General features: G+C 49.6%; 2 protein-coding genes across 2 annotated transcripts; both read left to right on the top strand.

Moving 5' to 3' along the window:
- Positions 1-3604: 3604 nt before the first annotated feature.
- Positions 3605-4543, top strand: LOC309888242 (olfactory receptor 14C36-like; the record flags this gene model as incomplete). Its single annotated transcript, XM_082780480.1, has 1 exon — positions 3605-4543. One exon carries the CDS (start codon positions 3605-3607, stop codon positions 4541-4543), a length of 939 nt encoding a protein of 312 aa, XP_082636606.1.
- Positions 4544-15694: 11151 nt separating this feature from the next.
- On the top strand, positions 15695-21094 carry LOC309888241 (olfactory receptor 14A16-like; the record flags this gene model as incomplete). The annotated part of the gene is made up of 2 exons (XM_082780479.1): positions 15695-16588; positions 21041-21094. 2 exons carry the CDS (start codon positions 15695-15697, stop codon positions 21092-21094), a joined length of 948 nt encoding a protein of 315 aa, XP_082636605.1.
- Between the last annotated feature and the right edge of the window lie 3512 nt (positions 21095-24606).

Genomic DNA, 24606 nt, shown 5'->3' with positions numbered 1-24606 from the left:
TTATTATTATTATTATTATTATTATTATTATTATAGACAGAGATATAATTATTATTATGGCCTGGCACATCAGACCCACAAAATGTATCAGGCTCTACTAGACACCAGTGCACAGTGTACCCTAATGCCATCAAGCTAGAAAGAGGTCCACCTGTATGTCTGGAGTGACAGGGGGATCCCAACAATTAACTGTACTGGAGGCTGAAGTGAGTCTAACTGGGAAGGAATGGCCAAAGCACCCCATTGGGACTGGCCCGGAGGCTACGTGCGTCCTCGACATAGGCTGCTTCAGGAGAGGGAATTTCAAAGTTCCAAGGTGGGGCTTTGACATAGCTGTCTTGGAGACAAAGGACATGAAACAGTTGTCTACCTTGCTTGGCCTTCCACAGAACCCTTCTGTTGGGGGTTTGCTGAGGGGTGAAGAACAGCAGGTGCCAATGGCTACCATGGTGGTGCACCTGAGGCAGCGTCATGCTAACCGAGACTCCCTGATTGCCATCCATGAGCTGGGTCATCCACTGGAGAGCCAAGGTGTAAATGTAGAGCTTGGGAGCGTGGTTTAGTGATGGACTTGTCAGCACTAAGGTAAAGTTGCCTGACCTGGGTGACACGTCCCAGGGTAGTGTCAGGCACAATGCAATTCTTTTTGCCTTCTGCATCTACAGCACAGGAAGTAGGATTTTTCCCTGCTCTATTGACTGGGCAGCTCTTTTCACATTACTCAGTTTAGGTTTGTGTGGCTGGAGGGGGACAATTTCCCAAAAGAAGCCAAGCTCATGGGTACAGCTACAGCCACAGGAAGATTTTTTTTTTCACTTTTCACCCTGAGTTTTCCACAGAAGACCAAAGAGAGACCATGGATGTCCAGTTGTCTACTAAGATTCATTTAGAATTTCTCAGGATCAAACGGTCATTTCAAATTTCTTTTCTTTTCTTTTCTTTTCTTTTTTTCTTTTCTTTTCTTTTCTTTTCTTTTCTTTTCTTTTCTTTTCTTTTCTTTTCTTTTCTTTTCTTTTCTTTTCTTTTCTTTTCTTTTTTTCTTTTCTCTTCTCTTCTCTTCTTTTCCTTATTTTATTTTATTTTATTTTATTTTATTTTATTTTATTTTATTTTATTTTATTTTATTTTATTTTATTTTATTTTATTTTATTTTAATTTTTTATATTTTCCCTGATTATCTTAGAAAGCTTTTCATGTGCTGAACTGTGCTACAGTTACAGGAACAAAGACTACTGCTGGCAGTGGAGGTGTCAGACCTCCAGACTCTGTTTTTCTTCCCAATGAAAGTCTCCAAAGAAGTCCCCCTGGATCAATAGCAATAGGAGAATGATGCTCAAAATTGAAATACAGTAAAATTCAGCCTTTAAAACAAAAAAAAATATTTGTATTAGCTGCTTTTTTGAAATCTTCTTCCTTAACTACTTCATGCAAGCTCTGCCATTAGCTGTACAAGTCTTGAAGTCATGAAGAAAACTATGGAAGAGATGTCAGGAGTTTCTGCATTTTAATGAGTACCATGGTGTATTTTGGTCTGATGCTATGACGCTCAGGTACTGAGAGGAGAATAATGCAACTGCTAGAGAAAGTGAAGTCAGGAGGAAAAGTTGAAGTGACTTGGAGTATTAATGGGCCCCTCTGAGGGCTGTCACTAATGAAGCCTCCCCAGGGCCTTGTTAGGGCAGATAATTGGAGGCCATGGTTAAAGACAGCCAAAGGCACTGTGCTGAAAATGTCTTGTATTCTTCTAATGAAGGAGAAGAGGCCTCATCCCTGGAAGTGGGAGAGGAGATCCTGCACTCCGACATCTGTGTCAGGGCTCTTGCTGGGGTCTGTGGGATGGGGTGGGCAGTGTGATGCCATGAGAAGAGCAGTGGTATGAAACTTCTGACGTTCTGTACAACGTTGAAATGAATCAATGAGGCCCCATCACAATGATTATAACATATCTCCTCCTAAGCTGTAGCCAAAGGGGCAGCTATGGCTGTTGTCTCTGTTCCTCAGGCCTATGAGGACACAGCTTCTCATTAAAGCACCAGGGCCTCATTGCCTCCTTGCCACCACCCATGAACCAGGCAGGGCTCATACCATTCTCCTCACTTGGCAATGCACATCCCCATCTCCTACTGACCAGGAAGCATCTTGTGGAAGGTGTGAAGGCTAAGGATCTCCATTCCCAGAGGACAATGGTCAAGGCCTGGCCCTTGTAATTGCTGACACACATCCAGTTTGTTTGTACCTCAGTGTCATCTTCACACAGCCTTTGTCTCCTTGTCCTCACTGCCTCCAGAGTTCTGCTCTAATGAGCTCCAAGGGAGGCTGTGTCAGTGCTGGCCCTCAGGGGGACACTGCAGGAAACTTGCCTCTGACTTGGACTTCTGGAGAGATGTCTTCAATTGTGTCTGAGTGCCTGAGGTTCGTGGGCTCATCAGCAAAGCCCCCAGAGGGATGATTCCAGTGCCTTAGGCTGGTGCTGTGCTGCTGAGCTGGGCCAGACTTGTGGGACAGAGAGAGGTCGTGGCAAGAGGGCCGTGGTGCAGAGAGACAGCTGTGGCCAGGAGCAGCTCCTCTGCACAGCACAGCAGGGCTGGGGGCTCTGACCGCAGCTGGCACGGGGAGAGGAGAGGAAAGAGGGCTTGGAGGCAGCTGGGTGTGGGATGATGCTGAGAGCTGCCTGCAGGAGAAACCTGCACAGCCCTTGACAAGGTAAGTGCCTGGCTGCAGGGCCATGCCTGGCTGCAGGGCCATGCAGCTGCAGGTACTAGAGGGGTCTCCTCTTGCTGGGTCTTGTTTCTGGGAGGGCAGTGGGCGATGCAGTAGGCTTTGAGAGTCCTGCTGGGTTGCACTGCGAGGTGAGGAATTCTGGCAGAAACCTCTTGTATAGCCATAGGCCAGGTCTCCCTGGTCTGCCCAGAACACCCTGCTCGAGCAGGCCATGTCAGGCTCTCTGTCAGCTGCCTCATAGTTCTTGCAGCCATAGAAAAGAAGACAAGCTCACAAGCTCCATCTGGCTTTCTGTGGCGTTCCTCCCTCAGCAGCCTTCTCCAGTGTCTTCTCCGGTTTTTCAGGGAAACAGTCTAACGGGATGGTCCTGCAACTCACATAGGGGTGACACAGGGCAGCTAAGAACAGGACTGCTGGGCAGAGCTGCTCTGCTTGATCTTCACCAAGGGACACTCCCACAGGGTATCAAGAGGAATGAACAGGAAATGTGAGGATGTTCAGCAACCCAATACCTGTCCTAGGCATTGCAGGGCCTACTGGGATAGAATAAAGCAAACAAAATCCCTACAGCTCAGCTCTGCACTCAGATGAGTTGTTTGCAACAACTAAAAAGTAGAAGGCACTTGAGGTTCCCTCATGTTCCTGCTTCCCTCCTGCTGAATAGGAGGAAGGAATGCTAGGGAGCCCACAATTACCCATTCTTCCAGTGCCACACCCAGCTAGCACCAGCTACAGCTCAAGCATGAGAGCTGCAGAAAATGTCTTCACATACTGAAGCTTGGTCTGGGGTGTACTCTAAGGCTTGCAATAGTTCTTCCACAAAGAAATCTTTTCTTTTTCTACCATTTTCTCTCAAATAGGCAGCCGTGTTCAATGTCAGAAAATGCCCAACAGCAGCTCTGTGAGCGAGTTCCTGCTGCTGGCATTTGCAGACATGCGTGAGCGGCAACTCCTGCACTTTGCGCTCTTCCTGGGCATCTACCTGGCTGCCCTCCTGGGCAACGGCCTCATTATCACCACTGTAGCCTGTGACCACCGCCTCCACACCCCCATGTACTTCTTCCTCCTCAACCTCGCCCTCCTCGACGTGGGCTGCATCTCCACCACTCTGCCCAAAGCCATGGCCAATGCCCTCTGGGACACCAGGGCCATCTCCTATCAAGGCTGTGCTGCTCAAGTTCTCTTTTTTGTCTTCTTCTTTGGTTCAGAGTATTCAATTCTAACTATCATGGCCTATGACCGCTACATTGCCATCTGCAAGCCCCTGCACTATGGGAGCCTCCTGAGCAACAGAGCTTGTGCCCAGATGGCAGCAGCTGCCTGGGGCAGTGGCTTTCTCAATGCTGTCCTGCACACGGCCAACACATTTTCCCTGCCCCTCTGCCAAGGCAACTCTGTTGACCAATTCTTTTGTCAAATTCCACAAATCGTGAAGCTCTCCTGTTCAGATGCCTACCTCAAGGAAGTTGAGCTACTTGTGTTCAGTTTTTCTTTTGTATTTGGTTGTTTTGTTTTCATTGTGTTGTCCTATGTGCAGATCTTCAGGGCAGTGCAGAGGATGCCTTCTGAGCAGGGCCGACACAAAGCGTTTTCCACGTGCCTTCCTCACCTGGCCGTGGTCTCTCTGTTTGTTAGTACAGACATGTTTGCCTACCTGAAGCCCCCCTCCCTCTCTTCCCCATCCCTGGACCTTTTGGTGGCAGTTCTGTACTCAGTGGTGCCTCCCGCAGTGAATCCCCTCATCTATAGCATGAGGAACCAGGATCTCAAGGATGCCTTGAGGAGACTGATGACTAGAGATGTTACAAAATCAAAAAAATAGCCCATTTTCTTCTGTATATGACCCAGAATGCATTGCACAGATACACACATAGAGACATGAACACGAGTGAGCACAAATGCCATCAGCCATTCCTACAAGTCTCATGAAGGCCAGTGGGGCAGACAGTGTCACGAGGTTAAGTAACATGCCTTGGGAAGTCACCTTTATCCAGCTCTGAGATGTGCTTGCTTGAAGCAAGGTCCCTGTGACCATTCCTCATGCCTTGGGGCACCTCAGAGAAGGGCAGAGCAAGGCAAAGCACTGCAGGGCTGAGGTGCCTCCCAGCCTCTGGCAGTGGCTGCAGGAGCCAGAGGGACACTGCAGACACTGCAGTGCACTGTGTGTGGTGTGCAAGGCAGAGAGTCGTGTCTCTCAACAGCCCCGTGTGTATGAGGAGCGTGGGAGGCCAGCTCAGATGTGGACACCTCACAGAGCGCTGCCGTTGCCCTGTGTGACTCCAGAACCAACCCCCAGTGTCTCTGTGAGATTTCTGTACCCCCCCTCTCACAGGCTCATTGCAGATGCCCCTCTCTGCTATGTCACACTACCCTGCCTTTCTGGACCAGGCCATCAAGCATTTGGATCAGAGAGATTTCTGGGGCCTTGGAAAAAGCAGACAGCAAACTTGTCTTCAGGAAGGACAAGAAAAAGGACTGGGAGATTTGCAGTTGTCACCTCTGCCCATGGGAACGTGATGGGGAAAGTCCTGCCGCAGGTGAAGCAGTAGGGGAGGGGAGAGAAGGGAATGTGGTGAACCTGGATTTGGCAAGGCCTTTGCCATAGTCTCCTGGAGTCTCCCTTTAGCCACATTGCTGATATTCACACTGAAGAAGGGGATGAAGTTGGGGGGGGAGAAGTTGGCTGGACATTAGTGGTACAAAGTCCTCCTGCCAGCCAGTTACCAGCAGCACCCTTCAGTCATGGGCACTTGGGCCAACACTGTTGACCCTTTTTTATCTCCCTTTATGATGGCATGGAGCACTTTTCCAAGTCATCATCTCATCAACATGAGTTATTCTTTAATTCAGTGACTTCTTCCCTTGGAGTTCTGCTTGAAGACAGAAGAGGTGGAGGAAGAAGAAAAAAGAAAAAAAAAAAAGTTGGGAAATATCTTTTGGTAAATGTTTGCATAAGACTATTCACAGAAAAAGCATACATTGGTAGATAATCCTTGTCCACAGTGCTGTCAATAATAAATAAAATAAATAAATAAACAAATAAAATAATAATAATAAAAAACCTATGAGACTAAATCAAGAGAATTCATAGAAAAATAAAAAGCTGGTGGTGTTGCCATAAAAGACTCTTTCAGCTGTTACTTAGAGTCCTTTTACGCACAGGTTCCCATTGTTTCCTAGATCTACTTTCATGGCTGGTTTCCATTCTCTATTCAGAGGTGGCCACTGCCTCCAGGATGCCCTGGGGTAGCCAAGGAACGCAGATGGGACAAGTGACATGAGGGAGCACTTTTGGAGCACAAGCTGAGGGGCATGAACTGAGGCTAGGCCCTACAGGGGCTGTACAGGGCTGCTAAGCACAGAATCATAGAACTGCTCATGTTGGAAGGGACCTTAAAGAGCCTGTGGTTCCATAATGTTCACAAACACCCAAATCTCAAGCCTGTGCCACACCGGTGCTGGCCTGGGCCTTTTACTTCAGATGGAGGCCTTTTCCTGCAGCATATACCACGTTGGTCATGGCACAAAAATGCTGTTTCTACACCAGCGATCTGGAGCCTCCTTCATGTTAGGCCACATTTCAGTGTCCTTCGTGCTGCTGGCAGGGTTTTGTCACATGGATGAACTGGATCACAGAATCCCAGAATCGTTTAGGCTTGAAGAGACCTCCAAGATCACCTAGTCCAACCTCTGACCTACCACTAACAAGTCCTCCACTAAACCATATCACAAAGGATCACTGAGTATTCTGAAACTCAATATCATGCTTTCATTATTATTATTATTATTATTATTATTATTACTATCACTATCACTATCACTATCACTATCACTATCACTGTTATTATTACTTTCCCTCTGAAGCACAATCACAGAATCAGAGAATCATACAACGGTTGAGTTGGAAAGCACCTCGACGATCATCTAGTTCCAACCCCCCACAGGCAGGGACACCACCCCCTAGATCAGGTTGCTCAGGGGCTCATCTAACGTGGCCTTGAACACCCCCAGGGATGGAATATCCACAGCCTCAGCCACAGCATTCCACTCCCTGGAATGCAAGTCTTTAAGCCCCATAGACTTGTACTTCTTGAGCTTCTTCAGGTGGCATCAAATCTTCTCTTCATTTACAACAGGTGGGAATTTGCACCCCCAGCCCCTACCTATGGGTTCAGAGAATGAAAGACTTGGGAAGCCTGACTGGCAGGGAAGACTGAGGCAAAGAAGTTGTTGAGTCCCTCAGGCTTCTCCATGTCTGTCATTACCAGTTCACCCTTCTCATCCATCAGAGGGGGGTACACTCTCCTTGGCCTTTCTTTTCTGAGCAAAGTACCTATAGGATCTCTTCCTGTTATGCTTTTCATCCCCAGATAAGCTGAGTTCCATCCATGCCTTGGCTTTCCTTATCCCATCCCTGCACATCCAAAACTGAAACATGTGAGAGGGGCTGGGAGAAGTAACCCTGGATCCACAGAAGCCACTTGGGAAACAAAACTTGTAGGTTGGAAGCATGATTTTGTGGAGGTGCAGAGCTGATGGGCACATTGCTCAGGATGCGCCTAAAGATTTTTGTGTCCTTTTCCCTCCTGACTACAATGCCACTTCCTTCTCAGGAATGAAGAAGCCAACAGAGGTGATACACTGTTAAATGTCATCAGAAAGCTGATCCTAATAAGATATGGGGAGGTCAGGAGCAGCCTGAACAAGACACGTGAGATTTTGGGGTGGTAAGAGGAGCATGGCCAGCAGAAATTAATGATTTCATAGAGGTAAGAGCATTCATGCAATGCCGGTAGTGCAGTAAGACTGACTTAAAACAGTCACATATGGCCCTTACCTTACTTGAGCCAGTAATTTTAATGCTAAATAAACCTAAATGCTACTACAACAAACTGAAAGAAATCAAATTTCTCTCTTGATAACTGTAATCCATTCACTTAACACATACTTTAAAATGCCTTATTTAACCCTAGACTCCTTGACAGACAAAAAACACCCGTAAACCACAGCGCTTGTCGATACCTTAACCACAGACCTGACAGCACAAGCAGAACACCAAAAAAAACTACTAAAACTTGGCTTAATCTCTAACCCAGAAAGTGAAAAAGAGATACCGAAGGGGCTAGAGAAAGCTCAGCTCTACCTCAGGATCTCATGGCCCAGCAGGAGGAATGTGACTGTGGCAGGGACTGTGAGGTCACTTCTGTCTCTGCACTTGATAGGGCAGCAGCAGGAACGTGTCACAGAAAGGGACTGGGACGTCACTTGTGTCTGGAGGTGGCAGGTCAGCCTTGACTTCTCCCTGGGAGCTGCACTTTTGGGCTGACAGCTGCCAGTGGCCCTGCTAGGCCAGCACAAGACACTTGCTTGGCATGCTGACTGGGGGATCCCCTCTGCCTCCAGAGCCAGGAGGACCCAGGCAGAAAGAAGGCCCCAACATGGGTTGTCCTGTCCCTTCTGCTTGACTCCATGAATGCCCAGCAGGAAGCTCAAGGCTTGGCTGTGTGTAGCCAAGAAGCTGCAAGGCCAGCAGCAGGCCCCTGGCTTGGAAGCTGCTGCTGAGGTGACTTGTGTGTGGTTGGCTGAGAGGCCGCAAGGAGCCTGGTGTGTTGGGATGCCTACTTCAGGAGTGGTTTCCACCCTGATGTAGCATTCTGTGGTAGTAGGAAAGAGCAGGAGAGAAAAAATTCCACAAAGTTTGCATTGGAAGATTGGCACTGGCCATGTTGTGGAAGAAATGTCCAGGGGAAAAACTGGTCTTGCTGCTAGTAACAGAGGCAAAGAAGGCATTAAGTGCCTCAGACTTTACCTCATCCCTTGTCACTGGGTTTTCCCCCCAGAATCCAATAAAGGATTATAATTCTCCCTAATCCTCCTTCATTTAAACTATTTATATCTTTTTATTTTATTTTATTTTATTTAATTGTCTTTGACAGTAATAGATGGATTGAGCTGCAGCTGGGCTTTGGCCCGTCTAATTTTGACCTGCACAGCCCCTTAACATTGAGGACACAGCTTCAGACAAACTGACAGCATGCATGAGAAGAAAGCACAGCAAATGTGGAACTTGACAGCCTTCCATCCCCTACCTTCTTTGACTGTGCTGCAGTTCCATTCAGATGGTTACTCCTGAATTATCCAAATTTCCCTACAACCCTTGCTGCTGCAAGGTATCTCTGGTCAGAGATAGCACAATTACACGAAGGTTGAACTGTCTGCCTGCTCACATTAACAGCTGATAGAATGGAGCATCACTGTGGGTGAACCTTGAGAATCTGCAGGATTTTGACTTCAGAAATCTTTTGACTTTTACATGGAGAAGAGCCCAGTCCTGTACCAGAGGAAGAGAAACCCCACACATCAGGGCAGACTGGGACCCTGCTGAGTGAGTAATGTCCAGCAGGAGGAGGGCCTGGGAACCATGAGGGATGCCATACGAGCAGTGATGCCTGCTCACGAGGAACCAGGTCAGCTTCCTACAGAGCTGTCTTACGAGGAGCATGGCCACCAAGAAGATCTGAGTTATCATACTCAGCTCAGATGTGTAAGCGATCACCAACAGAAGGGTCTGCAGCCAGCAGGGAAAGAGGTAGAGGTATGAGAGTCCTTAGGTAAGGCTGCTGTGGAAAGGATTAAGGGCTGTGACAAGACTGAGAGTGCCAGCAGGTACTCCTTGAAAGACAAAGCCCAGGTCTGATCAGACACAAGCCACCTCAGCAGCATCTTCCAAGCCAGGGGCCTGCTGCTGGCCTTGCAGCTTCTTGGCTAGACATAGCCAAGCATTGTGTCTCCTGCTGTCCAGTCATGGACTCAAGCAGAAGGGACAGGACAACCCATCTGGGGGCCTTCTTTCTGCCTGGGTCGTCCTGGGTCTGGAGGCAGAGGGGATCCCCCAGTCAGCATGCCAAGCAGGTGCCTTGTGCTGGCCTAGCAGGGCCACTGCCAGATGTCAGCTCAAAAGTGCAGCTCCCAGGGAGAAGTCAAGGGTGACCTGCCACCTCCAGACACAAGTGACGTCCCAGTCCCTTTCTGTGACACGTTCCTGCTGCTGCCCTATCAAGTGCAGAGACAGAAGTGACCTCACAGTCCCTGCCACAGTCACATTCCTCGTGCTGGGGCAGGAGATCCTGAGGTAGGGTTCATAGGATTCCCACCCATCTCCTCCTTGTGGCCCACAAGCTGATCAGACCCATGGCCCCTCACATTCATCTTTGAATGCCAAGCGACTGCACAGCAGCCTCACAGTTCTTCTCCTGCAACAAGGGGCCAAGCACCTGAAGTTAAGGTTGTGGAGAGGGGCTGAAGGTGATGAGGTTAATGCACAGGAACAGGGGCTTTGGCTGTTAGGTGTTCATGTATGGCATTAGGGAACAAGGCTCACCTTTCTGAGTTAGAGTTTAGGCAAAATTTTAGTGGAAGACTTTTGTGTGCTGCCTGGGGTGTCAAGCCTGTGGTTAAATTATTGGCAAGCTTTGCGATTTACGATTTTGTTCAGGTCTGCCTAGAAGTCCAGGGTTAAAGAGAGCCTTTTAATGCTAGTGTTAAGGTCAGGGATCAGGGTGAGCAATAGAGGAAAGTTAAGGGAAAGAGGCTATGGGCTGAGTTTTGACTTCAAGGGAATCTTTGAGTTCAGACGTTGGAGTAGTGGATTCCTGTCAGGGTGTGGAGCAGCATTTAGATTTGTGACTTAACGTTACTGATTGAAAGTGGGGAAAGGTCTCATATGACTGTTTTAGGTCACGGTTACAGCAGCATCAGCATAACCTGAACCAATTTACCTCTACAAAATCCTTAATTTCTGCTGGCCAAGCCCTTATTCCCTCCCCCAAATCTCACATCTCTCCTGTCCAGCCTTCTCCTGACCTCCCCATATCAGACATCTCATTGGGATCAGCTTTCTGATGGATTTCATGATCTCAGAGTATCCATCACACCTCTGTTGGCTGCTCTATTTCTGAGAACAGCACCACTTAAGACACGATGGAAAAGGACACAAAAGTCCATCAGAGCACCCTGCACAATATGCCCAGCAGCTCTGCAGTGCCACAAAAGTATGGTTCCTGCCTACAAGTTTTCTTTCCAGAATGGCTCCTATGTCTCCAGGGTAACTTTTCCCAGACACTCACTTCCCCAGGCCACACCACTCTTGCCCCCAGGCCCAATGTGCCTCTCCAAGCCTCCCCTCTTCCCCTGCAGTAGTGGCACCTCAGCGCAGCAGGTTGGTGCATCTCCAGGCTCAGGGGTGTTTCCTGAGGGCCTGCCCCATGTGGGGAGTGGTGGGGAGGAAGAGAGCAAGGTCATCTCCTGGGGCATGGCTGAGCACAGCCCAGCCATCCTGCACCGTGGGCAGGCCCCTGCTCCCAGGCTGAGGCACACATGCAAGGTGGACACTTCTCCACCATCCCAGCTTCATGCAGGAACTTCAGCCCTGCCCCAGTCCCAGGAGTGACCTCGTCCTCCTACTCCATCCACAGACAGCTGCTAAAGCCCTGAGTGTCTCTGTTTCTCACAGCCTTCACCCAAGTCTTTCTCTTGGCCCTCCCCACTGCCCAGCACTGTCTCTCAGGTGGCACTCAGTGACCCTTCGGAAGGGCCTTTGGGCTTCCTCAATTGTCCTGGTGCTTATTAGCACCTTCCTGCCTCCTTCCAGAGCTTCTTGTCCATTGTGGGGACATTGATTCTGGCTGGGACAGAGTTCCTCTGCAGAGCAACCCCTGCAGTGTTGAGGGAATCTGGAAACAGCAAAGATCCCACGGCCTGCTGCAGCTGAGCAAACCAAGATACCAGGATAACTGTGAGAAGCATCTATGACAGTGTTCCCACATCGCCCAACTGAGGAATGCAGGAAAATATTGTTACCAGCAGCAGGTATCAAGGATAAGGTCTACGTGACTACTAATCACAAGGGGATTGTTTTCTTGCAGGTGGGGTTGTTTTCTTCTAGTTGTTTTTCTGAGTGCTTTGACCAATAATCTTGTGTGAAACACTGTCCACCCCTGTTAAGTTCTCTATAAAAGTTAGGCTATTCGGGCAATAAAATGGAGCATGATCTGACTCTACTGGTGTCTGTCGTGCTTTCGGCCGTGCTTCCTGCAACACTGCAGTGCTGTGTTTTTAATGTGTGACCAGAGCACCGTTGGTCACCCACGGCTGTAGTCGCTGTTCTTGTGCAGTGTTTGCACAGCATCAAGGCCTTCTCTGCTTCTCACTCTGCCTCACCATCGAGTCGGCGTCCACTAGACCAGGTTGCTCAAAGTCCCATCCAACCTAGCCTTGAATACTTCCAGGGATAGGGCATCCACAGCTTCCCTGGGCAGCCTGTTCCACTGCCTTACCACCCTCTAAGTCAAGAACTTCTTTCTAATAGCTAATCTAAATCTACCCTCTTTCAGTTTAAAACCATTACCGCTCGTCCTATCATGACACTGATGAAGAGTCCCTCCCCAGCTGTAGGCCCCCTATTGGTACTGGAAGGGCTCTTTAAGGTCTCCCCAGAGCCTTCTCTTGTCCAGGCTGAACAAACCCATCTTCCTCAGCATGTTCCTAGGAAAAGGGCTGCAGCCCATTGATCGTCCTCATGGCCCTCCTCTGGACTCCTTCTAATAGATACACATCCTTATTGGGGCCCCAGAGCTGAGCACATTACTCAAGTTGTGGCCTCACAAGCCCTTCTACCAGATCAACATTCACTCCAAACTTGGTGTCATCTGCAAATTTACTGAGGGTGCACTCGATCCCCTCATCCACATCATTGATGGAGATACTGAAGAGACCTGGCCACAGTACTGGGCCCTGGGGGACACTAAGGACAGGCCTCCATCTGCATTTATTTGCATTTACCATGACTTTGGTCCAGTTTTTAACCCCACAAAGCGTACACCTGTCCAAGCCTTGAGCAGCCAGTTTCTCTGGAGAATGTTGTGGGAAAAGATGGAAAAGCCTTACTGCGGTCTAGGTAGACCACATCCACAGCCTTTCCCTCACCCACTGTGAGCATCACCTTGTCACACCTTGAGATCTGATTTGCCAAGCGGGACCTGCCTTTGAGAAACCCATGCTGACTGGGCCTGATCACCTGGTTGTTCTGGAAGCGTTGTGTGATGGAATTCAAGATAATCTGCTCCAAGAGCTTCCCCAGGACCGAGTTCAGACTGACAGGCTTGTAGTTCCACGATCCTCCTTCCAGCCGTTTTGTAGGTGAGCATCACAGTTGCTAGTCACCAGTTGACTGATAGCCAGGACTGCTGATAAATGATGGAAGGCAGCTTGGTGAGCACTTCTGCCAGCTCCCTCAGCACCCTCGGATATATCTCATCTTGCTCTATAGACTTGTGAACACCCTCCATGAGGGATGCCGTACGAGCAGTGGTGACTGCTCACCAGGAACCAGGCCAGCTTCCTACAGAGCTGCCTTACGAGGGGGATGGCCACCAAGAAAATCTGAGTTATCCGACTCAGCTCAGATGTGATGTGACACCACATGGACAAGTGTCTACAAATAGCCAATAAAGAGGTACAGGTCTGGGATTCTCTAGGCAATCCTGGTTTGGAGAGGATCAAGGGCTATGACAAGGCTGAAAGTCCCAGCAGGACTCAGGTCTTTGTGTCCATGGCTATGGTTGTTGTCTCTGTCACTGAGGCCTATGAGGAGACAGCTTATCATTAAAGCACAAGGGCCTCATTGCCTCCTTGCCCACACCCATGAAACAGGCAGGGGTTGTACCATTCTCCTGCACTTGGCCATGTACATCCCCATCTCCTACTGCACCATAAAGAGCCCTGAGCAAGGTGTGAAGGTGTGAATGGAAAGGATCTCCCTTCCCACAGCTTCAGGGTCAAGGCCTGGTCCTTTTTCTTGGTGACACACATCCAGTTTTCCTGCACATCACTGTCACCTTCACATTGCCTTTGTCTCCTTGTCCTCACTGCCTCCAGGGTTCTGCTCTAACGAGCTCCAAGGGAGCCTGTGTCAGTGCTGGCCCTCAGGGGGACACTGCAGGAAACTTGCCTCTGACTTGGACTTCTGGAGAGATGTCTTCAATTGTCTCTGAGTGCCTGAGGTTCATGGGCTCATCAGCAAAGCCCCCAGAGGGGTGATTGCGGTGCCTTGGGCTGGTGCTGTGCTGCTGAGCTGGGCCGTATTCATGGGACAGAGAGAGCTCGTGGCAAGAGGGCCGTGGTGCAGAGAGACAGCTGTGGCCAGGAGCAGCTCCTCTGCACAGCGCAGCAGGGCTGGGGGCTCTGACCGCAGCTGGCACACTGAGAGGAGAGAAGGAGAGAGGGCTTGGAGGCACTGAGGAGCGCAACAACAAAGGGCAGCATGTGGTAGGACACATCTGCAGGCTCTTGACACTGTGAGGCTGTGGCAGCAGGGCACTGCAGGTGGGGTTGCCAGAGGGGTCTTCTGCAGCTGGCACATCTGATGGCTGATAGTATCTGTCAGGATGGGTCATATTCTACCTGTAATGTGGCATAGAAGATGTTTTAGAGAATGGTATTTTTGAGGGGGCATTTTAACAGGAAGACCGAGGCTTGGTTTATCTGAAATGGAAGACTTGCTTGGATTCTGTGCTTTCAGATTCTTGGTGTGGAGGGGAGGCAGGGTTCATGACAATGAATTGTATGGATTGTACAGGAGACTGAGACTCCAAGAGTATTGCAGGGAGAGATCAACATGGCAGCAATTAATGTGATCAAATCCCTTCAGGCATCTCAGCCTAAAGACTGAAACAACAACATTTGTTGTCTCCTCAGGGCTTATCAGGTCTTCAGGAGCTGCAACCCCTTTGATGTCCTGTACTCAGGAAGCACACAGCTTGTGGGATGGGGTCTGTGAGCATGGACAGGGAGGGGATGTGGGGACACAGAACCAGCTCCCAGTAGGGACATAGATACAAGCAGGGACATGGGCAGGCAGTGAGAGGGAGCTGCTACCAGAAATGCTGTGTGAGGGAGGGCTCAGGCACCTCCCTGCCATCCCCTGCAGGGCAGGCACATTCCCTGGGACACCCCCTGCTCTCCTCTTCTACCAGCACAGCCTCTGCCCTCAAGCCCCCAGTGTCCCCAGCAGGAGCTGCCTCGTCTGCAGGCAGAGCTGCAGCACAGGAGGGTGTGCTGAGTGTCCGTCTGTCCCTCCCTGGCCTTGCCTCCCCTGGCAGCAGCACGCTGGCATTCCTCCTGGCTTCTCCAGCTGGCCGTGCTGCTGCTGGTCTTGTTCCCAGGCTGGCTGGGGATGGGGGTTTCACATACCCATGGAGTGAGCACTCGGTGTGCTTGGGGGAAGGGGAGTACAGGGACTGGTTTAGGGGTCTGGAGATGTGCACTTTGAGCCTAGATTCCTCTGCTCTCAGCAGTGTCCAGGTTCTTCTCAGGTCAACCTCTGAGTAGAACTTTCCTGCAGCTCACACGAGGTGGCTGAGACCAGCACTGATGGACGGATTGTCTGTCCTCACTAAAGGACACGCTACGCTATAGGGACAATCCTTTTTTCTCTTAGGATGCACAAAGTTTGCCATTAAGTGCAGGAGAAAAGCCCAGGAATTCTGTTTTAGAAAAGCTCAGCTGGTGTGGTAGGGTAGCAACAACAAAAATCTGACCCTATGAATTAAAAATTAAAAAAATCCATATATATATATCTGCTCTGAAGTTGGGTGACCTGGGAGCAACACTGGGGCACGGTTCTTTGATACCAGCAGTGAAGTGAGTCTGAGTTTACCCCATGTTCAACCTTATCTCTGGCTGTAGGGCAAACTTGACTCTTCCATTGTCGACAGAGGAGTCCCCTTCTCCGAGGGATAACCTCAGGCATCATCAGGAAGAACTCAAGAAAGGGAACCACCAAATACCTTTCTGGAAGTGGGCAACTTTTCTGGTGATATTAGATGAGAAATGGGATGAGTTTTTCTGATAAGTCTGTTGTACGTTATTACTGTTCTTCCTCTTCTATGTGCAGGACCACATCCCAAAAACGCAAATGTCAAACAGAAGCAACATCACTGAGTTCCTCCTGCTGGCATTCTCAGACACGCGCGAGCTGCAGCTCCTGCATTTCGCGCTCTTCCTGGGCATCTACCTGGCTGCCCTCCTGGGCAACGGCCTCATCCTCAGCGCCGTAGCCTGCCACCACCGCCTCCACACCCCCATGTACTTCTTCCTCCTCAACCTCGCCTTCCTCGACCTGGGTTGCATCTCCACCACTCTGCCCAAAGCCATGGCCATATCCCTCTGGGACACCAGGGCCATCTCCTATCAAGGATGTGCTGCTCAGGTCTTTTTCTTTCTCTTCTTCATATCAGCAGAGTATTATAACCTTACTATCATGGCCTATGACCGCTACGTTGCCATCTGCAAGCCCCTGCACTACGGGAGCCTCCTGGGCAGCAGAGCTTGTGCCCAGATGGCAGCAGCTGCCTGGGGCAGTGGCTTTCTCACTGCTGTCCTGCACACGGCCACTACATTTTCAGTGCCCCTCTGCCAAGGCAATGCTGTGGACCAGTTCTTCTGTGAAATCCCCCACATCCTCAAACTCTCCTGCTCAGATTCCTATCTCAGAGAATTTTGGGCATTTCAGTTTAGTATCTTTTTAGCATTTAGTTGTTTTGTTTTCATTGTGTTGTCCTATGTGCAGATCTTCAGGGCAGTGCTGTGGATGCCCTCTTCTCAGGGCCGGCACAAAGCCTTTTCCACGTGCCTCCCTCACCTGGCTGTGGTCTCCCTCTTCATTAGCACAGGCATATTTTCCTACCTGAAGCCCCCCTCCATTTCCTCTCCATCCCTGGACCTGGTGGTGTCATTTTTATACTCAGTGGTACCTCCAGCAGTGAACCCCCTCATCTACAGCACGAGGAACCAGGAGCTCAAGAATGCAGTGAGGAATCTGTTTCCATACATTCTTCTTAAGCATCCATTATGTGTTCAGAAAATTTATTTTTAATAATATGCAAATATTTTGATTCACATTATATCATATCATTTTTATCGTTACTAGTGTTATCATAACATTGTCATTAATAAGAATCCCAAGAGAAATAAAAGTGTGTTTGACAAAATGACATAACATTTTTTAAATTATTTTTCTCTGTTAGTATTTGAACAATATTTCATTTTGTTTTTAATAATCTCATTCTACCTTTCAGAATGTTACATCTTTTGTAAGGTTTGACCACATCATCTATTGTACATATAGAACTGGGCTTCCTTGATAGATAAAACAATAAAAAACTCAGCAGAAATTCATTGGTCTCAGTATCCTTCTCTTCCCATCTTCTGTCGAGCTGGGGGAGCAGACCCAGCATCCAGGAGGGGCTCAGGGCCAAGAGCCCAGCTGCCACGGGTAGGAGCAGTGTATTTGGATTAGAACTAGTGCTTCTAGGTGACAGTCCTCTTGTCTCTATAGCAGGGCTGGCAAAAAGCCATTTCCACGTGCCTCCCTCACCTGGCCATGGTGTCCGTCTCCCTCAGGCCTGTCATGGTTGCCTGCCTGAAGCTCCCTCCAACTTCTCCCCATCCCTTGACCTGGTGGAGGCAGTTCTGTACTCAGTGGTACTTCCAGCAGAGCACGTCCTCATCTGTACCATAATGATCCAAGAGGTCAAGCATGCTTTGTGGAAATTAATGACTAGATGTGTCTTCGATGCAAGAAATTTCGGATCTGCTTCTGCATCTGATTTGTAATGTCAATAATTGGACGAATATCCACTCTACATGCTTTTTTTTTTTTTTTTTTTTGTGGTTGTGCTTGTACATATTCTTATTACATCAATTCAGCTAATGAACACCCATTAAAATGATATGGGTGTACCTGTTGAATATAGCTCATAGACTGTGCATGTGAAGCCATGCTCTCTGTGAATTTAACCTTAAGGAAGTTAAAGTTCAATAGGCTTTTTTGTCTGATATCCTTCCTCCGAGACCTGGTCTGGCTCTGCAGGGGCAGTGCCCATGTGCAGGGGTGCAGAGGAAAAGAGTCCCATCCCAGCAGCACAGCCAGGGAGCACCAGCGCTTGGGGCATGCAAAGCTGCACTCTTGCCACTGCCGCCCTGTCCTGCTGAGCCCTGCTGGTGGGGTCAGGCCCGGCTGCTCCTGGAGCTTGGTGCCAGTGCTGCTGTGGGGCCAAGCTGGGACTGCAGGCAGGGACAGGCAGTGGGCACGGCAGTGGCACAGCTGGCCTCCACTGCAGCACTTCCTTCCTAAGGAGGGATCTCCTCCAAGGTGGACTGAGCAGAGCTCAAGTGCTCACTATGCTGTGAGCAGGCAGAGGAGAGCCCTGCAGCCCCAGGGCACGCAGCAGCCCCAGCAAAGGAGCCTGTCCAGTGATTCCTTGCAGCCCTGGGGCAATGGCAGTGACCCCATGAGCTGGGTCTGCCTCCCAGCCTGCCCAGCACACCTCTGCAGATTGCTCCTGTGCCACAGGCACCACAGCCCCCTCACTCTGCAGAGCAGCACTGCCAGCTGGGGCTGGGGCTGGGGCTGGGGCACTGGGGCTTGGAGGCCACTTCTCCTGAGTGTCTTCTAAGCCAGTTACAGGCTCACGGCTTCTGGATACGAACATGATCTTCATTGTGCACAAGGAGCTGACAGTCCACCAACATGGAATGGTGCTAGAACATTGCCTGCAAGGTTCCTCCTTCCCTAGCATCTCCCGGGACTGGCACGGAACTGGCTCCTGAGTGTCAGAGAGGCTGGGAGCCCAGCAGGTGTGCCATGAGCTTGGAGGATCACAACCAGATCACTTCCACCTGGGCAGGCCCTGGCCCAAAAAGGGGGTGTTTTGTAGGTGTGGTATTATAAGCTCAGTGGTGCATCAGAAGCACTAAGTCCAGCAGGAAGCGAATGGCTGTTAAATGGCCTGTGAGGTGACTGCTTTTTGAAGTAGCTGACAGGTCACCCTTGACTCCTGGCTGGGATCTGTGCCTTTAGGCTCACATCTGCCAGTGTCCATGGAAGGGCAGCAGAAGGCACTTGCTGTGCATGTAGTTTCTGAGATTGGCTCTTCCTAAGTAGCTGGTAGGCCCCATAGTGAAAGAGGTCTTGGGTAGGGGTTTTCATGTCAGAGGTGTCAGCTTTTGCCTGAAGTCATCCTTTAGGACTGCTTTCAGTTTTCTACACAGAGCGGGCCACTGCCTCCAAGATGCTTGGGGCAAACTGAACCATGCATGAGGGTTTGGAAAAAGATAGCCTGGGTGCAAAGAAGCCATTCCGTATCCAGAAGTTGGAGGCAGGAAACAAAATTTTGGGGTGGTACAAGAACTGCTGGGCGTATTGTGCAGGGTTCACCTACAGCCTTTGTGTTCTTTTCCATCCTGACTTAGGTGCCACGTCAGTCTCAAGAAAGGAGTAGCCAACAGATATGAGAAAGATACTCTGAGATCATGAAAGCCATCAGAAAGCTGCCCCTAGGAAGATGACTGATATGGGAAAGACAGGAGAAGCCTGGCCAGGAGAGATGTGAGATTTGAGAGAGGGAAAAGGAGTTTAGCCAGCAGAAATTAATGATTTCTGTGAGATTAGAACATTCAGGCAATGTTGATTCTGCTGTAACGCTGGCTTAAAACAGTCATGTAAAGCCCTTCCCCTATTTTAACCAGTGACATTAATCCCCAAATCTAAATGCTACTCCACACCCTGACAGGAATCCACTATTCTTATGCCTGACCTCAAAGTATCCCTTGAAGCCAAAACACAGCCTATAGCCTCTTCCCTTTATCTTTAATCTCTTGCTCACTCTGATCTGACCAGCTTGTGGACCACAAGGAGGAGATTGGCGGGGATGATGAGAGGAGCTCATCTCTGCCTCAGGATCTCCTGCCCCAGCAGCAGGAATGTGACTGTGGCAGGGACTCTGAGGTCACTTCTGTCTCTGCACTTGATAGGGTAGCAGCAGGAACGTGTCACGGAAAGGGACTGGGAGGTCACTTGTGTCTGGAGGAGGCAAGTCACCCTTGGCTTCTCCCTGGGATCTGCACTTTTGGGCTGACATCTGGCAGTGGCCCTGCTAGGCCAGCAGAAGGCACCTGCTTGGCGTGCTGACTGGGGGATCCCCTCTGCCTCCAGACCCAGGAGGACCCAGGCAGAAAGAGACAACCCAGACATGGGTTGTCCTGTCCCTTCTGCTTGAGTCCATGACTACACAGCAGCAGGCACAAGGCTTGGCTGTGTCTCCAGAAGAAGCTGCAAGGCCAGCAGCAGGCCCCTGGCGTGGAAGCTGCTGCTGAGGTGACTTGTGTGTGGTTGGCTGAGAGGCCGCAAGGAGCCTGCTGGGTTGGGATGCCTACTTGAGGAGTGGTTTCCACCCTGATGGAGCTTTCTGCGGTAGCAAGAAAGAGCAGAAGAGAAAAAAACTGCCACAAAGTGTTCCAGAAAGGCTGGCACTGGTCACAAAGAGGGAGAAATGTCCCTCAAAGACTCATGCTGTGGTGCCAGAGGTCACCCTCTGATCAGACCCTGGCTTTGTGTTTCAAGGAACAGCTGATGAGGGTTGACAAGACATCAGTGAAAGCAAGGCATGAGAGCAAGATGGTGAACAGAGATGGATGTCTCCAGACTTCAAGAAAATAGGGCAATGTGTGGGACAGCATAGGAAAAGCTACAGAGGAGAAGGCAGAGGGTGCTGGTAAAAAGGGAAGGCCCAACAGCCGTGAAGGTTTTTCCCCTTGGCAGTAGCTTAGGAGGAGATATGTTATACTCATTGCAATGGGGCCTCATTGATTCCTTGCAACCCTGTGCAGCAGCTCAGAGGTGTCATACCACTGTTCTTCTCATGGCATCACACTGCCCACCACACCCCTCAGACAACAGGAACAGCCTTGAGCCAGACGTGGCGGTTCAGGATCTCCTCTCACAGTGGCTGGGGTCAGGCCTTGGCTCTTCTGCTTCACTAAAACCAGCCAAGACCTTTCTCAGCACAGTGCTTTGCCTGTCTGCAATCATGGCCTCCAATTATCTACCCTAACTAGTCTCTGGGGAGGCTTTGTTAGTAACAGCCCTCAGTGGGGCCCATTAATACTCCAAGTCACTTCAGCTTTTCCTTCTGACTTTACTTTCTCTAGCAGTTGCATCATTGTCCTCTCAGTACCTGAGCTTCATAGACTCAGCACCACAATACACCATGGAATTCATTAAAATGAAGAAAGTCCTAACATCTCCTCCAAAGTTTTCTTCAAGGTTTTCATGCCTTGTGCTGTTAACTGCAGAGCTTCCATGACGTAGTTAAGGGAAAAGATTTCACAAAGCAAATAATAAATATATTTTCTTGTTTCAAAGGCTGAATGTTGTTGCATTTCAGTTTGGATGATCATTCTCCTATTGTTCTTCATCCAGGGTGACTTCTATGGAGACCTGCATCAGGAGGAAAAGCAGAGACTGGAGATCTGACAGCTCCACTGCCAGCAGTGGTCTTTGTCCCTGTAACTGCAGCCCAGCCTAGCACATGAAACCCTTTCTGAGATAAGTCAGGGTTGTGTTCAGATAATTAAAATAAAATAAAATAAAACAAAACAAAATAAAATAAAATAAAATAAAATAAAATAAAATAAAATAAAATAAAATAAAATAAAATAAAATAAAATAAAATAAAATAAAATAAAATAAAATAAAATAAAATAAAATAAAATGATTGAAATGACCATTGAATCCTGAGAAATTCAGCCTGAATCTCAGTAGACACCTGGACATCCATGGACTCTCTTGGATCGTCTGTGGAAAACTCAGGGTGAAAAATAAAGAAAATATATTTTTATTGGCTGTAGCTGTACCCATGATCTTGGCCTCTTTGGGAAAATTTTCCCCTTCCAGACACAGAAACCTAAATTGAGTAATGTGAAAAGACCTCCCCAGTCAATGGAGCAGGGCAAAGTCCTACTTCCTGTGCTATAGATGCAGAAGGCAAAAAGAATTGCATTGTGCCTGACATTACTCTGGGACGTGTAACCCAGGTCAGGCAAATTTATCTTACTGCTGACAAGTCCATCACTAAACCATGCTCCCAAGCTCTGCATCTACACCTTGGCTCTCCAGTCGATGACCCAGCTCATGGATGGCAATCAGGGACTCTCGGTTAGCGCGACGCTGCCTCAGGTGTGTCACCATGGTAGCCATTGGCACCTGCTGTTCTTCAACCCTCAGCAAACCCACAACAGAAGGATTCTGTGGAAGGCCAAGCAAGGTAGACAACTGTTTCATGTCCTTTGTCTCCAAGGCAGCTCTGCCAAAGCCCTACCGGTGGTGCCCTCTTGGAACTCAGAATTCCCTCTCCTGAAGCAGTCTATGCCAAGGATGCACATAGCCTCTGGGCCAGTCCCAGTGGGGTGCTTTTGCCATTCCTTCCCAGTTAGACTCACTTCAGCCTCCAGTACAGTTAATGGGCTGCCCCTGTCACTCCAGAAATACAGGTGGGTTCTACCTCTTTCTAGCTTGATGGCATTAGGGTACTCTGTGCACCGTTGTGCAGTAGAGCCTGATACATTTGTGGGTGTGATGTGCCAGGGCATTAAATATATACAGTCAAGTAAACCTGATTGTCCCTTTCCTCCCTGCCTCCCCCTGGCTTGAAGCAGGACCCCTCTAGTCCTGCTCATAGTATTCATTGCTGTGTCTGGTAGACGGCCCAATGGAGACACGTTCTGCCATAGCACAGTAATTCCATGGGGCAGGGGAATGGAGCCAACAGTCAAGAGACACATTTGGGTGGGGAAGGTGGGGTGGGGCCCAGTAGAGACAAGGAGTGAAGGCAGTGGGGTTGGGGAGGCCAGCAGAAGCAGCCCAAGGGGTGGTGCTGCTTGTGAGGACCCGTTTGTAGCAGCAGCTGGAGTGGGCAGCAGCTGTGCGCAGGCGAGGGGAGGCCAGGAAGTGCATGGCGAGAGCGCTCCTGCCAGCAGAGCCAAGGCCGGGGCCGAGGCCGAGGCCAAGGGCAGAGGCAGGCCCAGGGCAGGGGGCTGCAAGGGCCATGCTGAGCTCCCTGCCCCTGCAGCAGCTGCCCTGGCCCTCGGCCTCCTCTCCCCTGCCCCTGCAGCTCTGGGCTCCCTTCATACAGCCCTGGCTCTGCAGCACCAAGCCCTGCTGGGAGCCCTCCCCTGCATGCTGCCACCACTCCCTAATGCTGCTGTTGCCCTCTGCCGGGCACTGCCCAGCCCAGCCCAGCCCCTGCCCACCTCTCCCCACCTCCCTGCCCTCTCCCCAGCCAAGCCCAGCAGCCCAGACTGTGCTGTCCCCAGGGCAGTGCCCACCACAGGCTGCTGCAGGGCTCTGGGCACGGCCACCACAGCCCCAGCCCCTTGCAAGGCACTGCAGCTGCTGCCTCAAAGGCAGCTCTGGGCCTCCCCAGCAGTCCCCACGCTGGGGCCAGACCCGGCTCAAGAGATGGAGGTCTGTGAAGCTGCAGGAGCCCTGCTCTCTTGCCTGGCAGATCCCCAGCACACAGTGCCTGTGCCCCGCAGGGGCAGCCCCGCTCCCCAGGCCAGCACAAGAGGCCTGGCCCAGGCACAGAGCAGCTCCACATTCCTCTCCAGCATGTTATTTGCCATCAGACTAAGCACAACCGGGACAGTTCCAGGCCAGTCAAGGCCAGTTATTGTTTGCTGAGCCATGGCCAGCCAAGAAGGGAACTCCCTGTCCAGCACTACACTGAGCACTCTGAAATTCTGATCCACAGTGAAGGCCAGAAAAGCAAGAGGTCCGTTCATGCAGCAGTTCCTTGGGTATATTCCTTCCACCAGCTTTGGAAGAGCTGTGCAATGAAAGAGATGCCACTGTACAGACAGCAAGATACATGAGATCTGAAGACTTAGTTGAATGTGAAAGCACAAGAGAACAATGAGGAAGCCAAAGGGAGTAGCAGTGACAAGACCATGTCCTGCTGCTGGCCATGGCCATGGCTCCAGGGAAGCAGCAGCCCCAACCCGAAGGCAGCAGAGAGGCAGAGCCCAGCGGGCGGTGAGCCTCTTGGCCCTGAGCCCCTCCTGCATGCTGGGGCTGCTCCCCCAGAATCAGAGGAGATGGGAAGAGAGGGATACTGAGTCCAATGAATTTATGCTGTCTTCTTTATTGTCTGTACTTACAGAGGAAGCCTAGTTCAATATGATTGATTAGAAGACATAGTCAAAGTAAATAAATTACTTAATAAATTAAAACAATGTCAAAAGTTATGAAAATAATCAAAATGAAAAATGAAATGAAAATCTCTCGTCAGTTACTTAAAATAGAATGGTAGCATTTAAAGGATTATTATTGTTATTACAATATGATAATAATACTAAGTACAAAAAATGATATGATACAAATAACAATAATGTTAACAGCACTGATGCTTAAGAAGCACATATAGAAACAGTTTCCTCACTGCAACCTTGAGCTCCTGGTTCCTCATGCTGTAGATGAGGGGGTTCACTGCTGGAGGTGCCACTGAGTACAAAAGTGACACCACCAAGTCCAGAGATGGGGAAGAGATGGAAGCTGGCTTCAGGTAGGCAAACATGGAAGTGCTGAGAAAGAGGAAGGCCATGGCCAGGTGAGGGAGGCACGTGGAAAAGGCTTTGTGTTGGCCCTGTTCAGAGGGTATCCTCAGCATTGCCCTGAAGATTTGCACATAGGACAGCACAATGAAAACAAAAGAACCAAAGGCTAAAGAAATACTAAAACACAAGTGCCCCAACAAGTGCTCCCCCAGCTGCTGAGGGGATAGGAAGAGGTGGCAGCTCAGACCAATGAATTTCTTCTGGATTCTTTATTGTGTTTACCTACACAGGAAGCCTGGTTCTATAGGTAAATCTTTAACAAGTAGGAGGTTAAGATTAATATTATTTATATCTTAAACAATAGCTAGTGAAAATAACAACACAGACAAATAAAAAGAAAAAAAAAATGTATCTTAAAGTTTTCAAAAAATAGGT

Source organism: Aythya marila (genome assembly GCF_965140915.1).
Source record: "Aythya marila genome assembly, chromosome: 28".
In the NCBI taxonomy this organism is placed as follows: domain Eukaryota; kingdom Metazoa; phylum Chordata; class Aves; order Anseriformes; family Anatidae; genus Aythya; species Aythya marila.
The sequence above is the reverse complement of the archived record's forward strand: the minus strand, read 5'-3'. Positions and strand labels throughout refer to the sequence as shown.